The sequence below is a fragment of the Microtus ochrogaster genome, unplaced genomic scaffold (genome assembly GCF_000317375.1).
Source record: "Microtus ochrogaster isolate Prairie Vole_2 unplaced genomic scaffold, MicOch1.0 UNK16, whole genome shotgun sequence".
NCBI lineage: Eukaryota > Metazoa > Chordata > Mammalia > Rodentia > Cricetidae > Microtus > Microtus ochrogaster.
Window position 1 is genome coordinate 3,979,658 of NW_004949114.1, and position 5,913 is coordinate 3,985,570.

Below are 5,913 nucleotides of genomic sequence, written 5' to 3' on the forward strand. Positions count from 1 at the left end.
AAAAAAAAAAAAAAAAAAAAAAAAAAAAAAAAAAATTACTTAGTAAAGGACATTAAAAGTCTGAACATATCAAGGCAGGCGGCACACCATCTGCAGTTCAAACACTCAGGAAGCAGAAATAGGTTAATCTCTGTGCGTTTCAGGCCCCAGCCTGGTCTATATAGCCAGGGGCTGCATAGTGAGACTTAGTCTCAAAAACAAACAAACAAACAAAACAAAACAAAACAAAAAGAAAAAACTTACTAGAAAATACAAGTCTTAAAAGCAGAAAAAGGTTGGGTGGTGGTGGCTCACATCTTTAATCCAGCACTGGTGAGGCAGAAGCAGGTGAATCTCTGTGACTTTGAGGCCAGCCTGGTCTACAAGAGATAGTTGTAGGACAGGTTCCAAAACTAAAGAGAACCCATGTCCGAGAAAAAACAAAACAAACAAACAGGAAAAGTGAGATGGCTCAATAGAGTAGAAATATTTGTTGCCAAATCTAATGAGTTGCATTTAATCCTCAGGACTCAATTGTGGAAAGAGAGTTCCTCTGCCATCGACCTATGTGTCACACATATATGCACACAAAATAAATAAAAATGTAATTAAGTGATTTTATATTACTTAACATGGGGTAAGATGGTGGGGCAGACCTTGAGCTGGGAAGTAATGGAGTGACATTTACCAGCAGTTCCCAGCCACAAGGAAAAAAGGTCTTAAAGCCATATGCATTTTAAGTCACTTTTTCAACACTATCCTAAATAAATAAATAATCATTCATTTAAAATTTATGGATTGGTTACAATGGTACTTTGAAGGCCAGGCACTAATGGTGCATGCCTTTAATCTCAACACTCAGGAGGGAAAGGAAGACAGATCTGAGTTCAAGACCAGCTTGATCTACAAAGTAAATTCAAAGCTACAGAGAAATCCTGCCTCGAAAAACCAAGTAAATAAAGACAAAATAATGCTACTTTTAACATTAAATGGAAATTGTCCAGTGGTCAAGAGTGCTTCCTGCCTTTATAGAAGATCTGGGTTTGGTTTCCAGAACCTACAATAGTTCCTATCAGTATGTAATTCTAAATCTAGATCTGACGCCCTCTACTGTGGTTATAACTCAAGGTTAGAGTTCTTGCTCAGCATATACAAGCAAAATAAAAAAACAGAAAAAACAAACAAAAAACCCTTTAGTCATCTCTCAGAAACTTTGAACAGAGTCAAGGAAATGGGTAGGAGAAAGAAGTAGAGTGAAAAAAGAAATTTAGAATCCCTGAACGCACTGTTTATCATCATGCAAATATAATCTTTCTTGGGGAGAGGGGAGAAAGGTTTAATAAAGGCCTAAGTTGAAAGACAAGACCTCCTGAGTAAATTGGGAGTATGGGGAGCAGGAGAGAGAGTGTAAGAGGAGAGGGAAGAGAGTGAAGGGAGTAAGGAAAAATGCATAGCTCATTTAAAAACAATAAATAGAATAACACTAAAAAAATTAAAAACTAGAAAATAAAAAGTACTTGGGGAACACTGTCACTTAAGGTTGACCTCTGGTTCCCCATCCACCAACAAACACACACACAATATGCTCACACACACTGCTGAATCTTCAAACAAGTGTATTACATAGCAAGACTAACTACTTTCTTTCCCATCCTACCCAGCACAAATATATACACTAGTACATATCTGCCTGTTAACCATACTAAGGTAAATGCCTATTTATCACCTCCCCACCAAACTGTCACCTCTGCCTCGGCCACGGCCTCTTCTGCCTCTGTCTGTGCCTCTTCCAGAAGGTCCTCCACTCTTGGTGCCATCCAATCCATTTTCCTGGCCCCGAACTGAAATATAAAACATACACAGGCAGAACAAGGTCAATGAAGATACACACTTTATATTGATATATACATAATACTGAATACAGTGTCAAGGAGACAAAACTAAGAGAGCATGACTTGGTAGGATGGAACATGAAGGTTACTAAAGAAATAGTGATGAGACACACAGAGAGCTGAGTCAAGTAACTTTTACTAATGACTACATGGTTTTTTAGGGATGTATTAGTGACTGTTATAGGAAAGGCTACATGCAAAAGATGTCAAGACCTTAACAGATGGGTGGCAAAAAAGCAAACAGGTGACATAACAGTTCCAGGGTCCTGCCTAGCAGGGGCCTGACACATCCCTAGAGTCTAGACATTACTGACCCACAGCTGGTTTTGATAAAGCCCCATGCATACACTCTCGTCCACGGCTGGCACCTCTCCCCCGTCTTGGTGGCCCACCACGTCGCCGACTATAGTCTCTGTCACGGTCTCGATTTTCTTTTCCTTCTTCATTTGATTCAGTTTGTCCACCATCCTTCTGTCCTGAGACTCCTTTCTTCTTCCCAACCATCTCCCAGGAATGCTAAAGAAAGGTAGAGCACTCGTGACTGATTGATATGGACTACAAGTAGTACACCAGAGGTGAAAGCTGGTAAAATTATTTTCTCAGGATCAACAGCTTAAGAAATTTTGAGCTGGGCAGTAGTGGCCCACACCTTTAATCCCAGAACTCAGGAGGCAGGTGAAAGCAGAGCTCTGAGTTCAAGGCCAAACTGGTCTACATTGTGAGTTCCAGAACATCCAGGGCTACACCAGAGAAACCCTGTCTCGAAAAAAGAAATCTGTGTGTCTATTAGCTTTGGGCACCAGACTGAGTTCTGGAAGGAAAAAGAACTACTCATTACTACTCTGATCATCTTTAGACACTGGTTTTTATGATCTCGTCCACTAAAAAATATTCAACACCACCAGCACTGACTCCCCATTTGATTTATTATTGTAGCTGATTTAAATATGCCCTAAGCTTATATTCTGTAGCTTGTTTTCCCTTTTTGATATAGTGAGATCAGATTTACAGCACTAGACAAAAGCCACAAGGTGAGACAAAATAAGCAAAATATAATTTCTATAAAGAAAAATGTAAGACCTTTTAAAAGGCACGAGGACAACCAGTGAGAAAGCTCCCAGGTAAGAAGACTTGCCTTGAAAACCCCGACTGCTAGAATTCCATATGCATATACCCCTACACATAGCACACAACCAAAAAAAAAACAGTAAATTTTTTTTAAAAATATAAAATAGTAAAACAAGACTATCCATAAACAAAAATAAATATTTTAAGCTAGACATGGTGCATGGTGGTCTACACTTATAATCCCAGCACCAGGGAGTGATGGCGGCGGGAATTGAAGCAGGAGTGTATCAAGTTTGAGGTTTACATTTCACTCCTGTAAATAAAATGTACAGGGCTCGAGAGATAGCAAGTTGATGTGCGATTCACCTTTGTAATGCTGTGAATATGTTTTATTACCGTTGGTAATAAAGAGTTGTTCTGGCCAATGGCTTAGCAGAGTAAAGCCAAGTGGGAAATCCAAACAAAGACAGAGAGAGAGAGTAGGTACAGTCAAGAAGACACCATGTAGCTGCCAAAGGAGATGGCCATGGGAATCTTACTTGGTAAGTCACAGCCTCATGATGATAGACAGAATAATAGAAATGTTATTTTAATATTTAAGAGCTAGGCAAGGGGGCTGGAGAGATGGCTCAGCGGTTAAGAGCACTGACTGCTCTTCCAGAGGACCCGGGTTCGATTCCCAGCACCCATATGGCAGCTCACAACTGTCTGAAAATGCAGTTCCATGAGATCTGACACCTTCACACCAATGAACATAATAATAAAGTTAAATAAATAAATAAAAGTTTAAAAAAAAAGAGCTAGGCAATAAGAAGCCTGAGCTAATAGGTCAAACAGTATTGTAATTAATATAGCTTCTGTGTGATTATTCAGGTCTGGGCGGCCAGGAGCAAACAATCTCCATTTACAGCAAGTAGTTAAAGTGCTAGGCCACACAAGTATGAGAACCTGAGTTTGAGCCCTAGTATTCACATTAAAAGTCCAACATGGTAGGTAGCATATACTTGTAATCCCTGGTGCTTGTCTAATTGAGTTCCAGATCTTCTTAGAGAGCCCCTTGTCTCAAAAAATACAACAGCTGGGAGGTAGTGGCGCCCTTAATCACAGCACTTGGGAGGCAGAGAAAGGTGGATCTCGATGAGTTTAATTACATCATGGTCTACACAGAGTTCCAGGACAGACTCCACAGCTACAGAGAAACCCTGTCTTAATAATCTTAATAATACAAAAATAAATGGCTGAGGAACAACACTGGAAGTTGTTACTCTCTAGTCTCACACACTTGTACCTGCCCCATCACACATATGAACACACACTGAAAACACTAATACTCAGGAGACTACAGCAGAAGATTGATTTAAGGCTAAAACCGTTACACACACACACACTAAAACCCTCTTACATACACAAAGGAAGGAAGGAAGGAAGGAAGGAAGGAAGGAAGGAAGGAAGGAAGGAAGGAAGGAACTAAATGAACAGGGTATTAAACTGAGTTCTAAATATTTACTTTCCTTTTTTCATGACAAGATCTATACAGCCCTAGCTATTTTTTTTTTAATTTTTTTTATTTATTATGTATACAATATTCTGTCTGCATGTGTGCCTGTGGGCCAGAAGAGGGCACCAGACCTCATTACAGATGGTTGTGAGCCACCATGTGGTTGCTGGGAATTGAACTCAGGACCTTTGGAAAAGCAGGCAATGCCCTTAACCGATGAGCCATCTCTCCAGCCCCAGCCCTATTTTTAAACTCACTATGTAGACCAAACTGGCCTAGAACCTACAGATACCTGTCTGCCTCTGTCTACCCAGTCCTGGGATTAAAGCATGCATCACATTAAGCTCTAAACAAATTCTTTTTTTCTTTTTGTTGTGAGCAATATTTAATAGACTCATTAATTGATCAGAGTGGTGAGAATAAGTAAATGCTGAATACTCAGCCCAAGTAGGGTATCTACAGCACCCCTCCCAAGACTGAGGGAGCATGTCAGAACATGGCTGAAAGAATGTAAAAGCCAAAGAGGATAGGACAGAGTGCTGTGAAAAGCATCTTCTGGATATGACATGGCAAGTAACCATTAACTCCTATCAGCAGTGATGACTTGGCACAAGACTAGGTCCATCAACATTCCATCATGGATGGGAGAAGGGCTCAAAAGGCCCCACCCCTGCCTAAGGAGATACAGGCAGTTAATGGTTGCTGGAAGAGGGGGAATCATATTACTCAGTGATGTAGCACTGAAAAATTACCCTTGCTCAAGTAAGCAACTCCCAACCCATTTTCACACACCCAAGTCTAATTAAAGGTACACACATAAGCAGTAAAATAGGAGCAAGACATGTTGGAAAGAAATTTGGCAGGAGGCAGAAGAAGATAAGAAAGGCTAATGGGGGAAATATGATCAAATATACTATATGTAAAGAAATTGTGAGACAGTAGGTAAAAATTAAAAATAAAAGTAAACCCATTTCCCACTACTTGCTTTTACCCAAAGAAACTAATAATTTTGTAGTGGCTTGCTGACAGTTGCTATCTTTAAACAGTTGAGTCGGGTGGTGGTGATGCATGCCTTTAATCCCAGCATTCTAGAGGCAGAGGCAGGTGGATCTCTGAGTTCAAGGCCAGCCTGGTCTACAGAATGAATTCAAGGACAACCAGGAATTCAGAGAAACCCTATCTCAGAAAAACAAATGAACATCTTTAAATGATATATTAAGGAATGAAATCTATCCCAATAAAAAACCCTCAATGTAAGACCAATATAGTGAAAATGTTTCAAAATGATCTTCTCACATAAAAGTTCTCTAGTGCTGTAGCAATCACAAATGTGATAAGTGTTCTGTTGTTAAAAACATGACAAACACAAAAAGAAAAAGTCTTTTTTTTTTTTTTGATTTTCGAGACAGGGTTTCTCTGTAGCTTTTGGTTCCTGTCCTGGAACTAGCTCTTGTAGACCAGGCTGGCCTCGAACTC

At 39.9% G+C, this 5,913-nt stretch overlaps 1 protein-coding gene across 22 annotated transcripts in view; it reads right to left on the minus strand.

Moving 5' to 3' along the window:
* Ubap2l (ubiquitin associated protein 2 like) overlaps window positions 1–5,913 on the minus strand; it is a 58,404-nt gene that overhangs the window by 42,567 nt on the left and 9,924 nt on the right. For 15 of the 22 annotated variants that reach the window (XM_026789243.1, XM_026789237.1, XM_026789247.1 and 12 more), the window contains 2 exons: window positions 2,186–2,387; window positions 1,725–1,820 (listed from right to left, as the gene is read on the minus strand). In XM_026789243.1, coding sequence (XP_026645044.1) covers window positions 1,725–1,820; window positions 2,186–2,387 — 298 coding nt within the window. The remainder of the gene's footprint in view (window positions 1–1,724; window positions 1,821–2,185; window positions 2,388–5,913) is intronic. The other 7 variants (XM_026789248.1, XM_026789241.1, XM_026789242.1 and 4 more) reach the window with 1 other exon arrangement.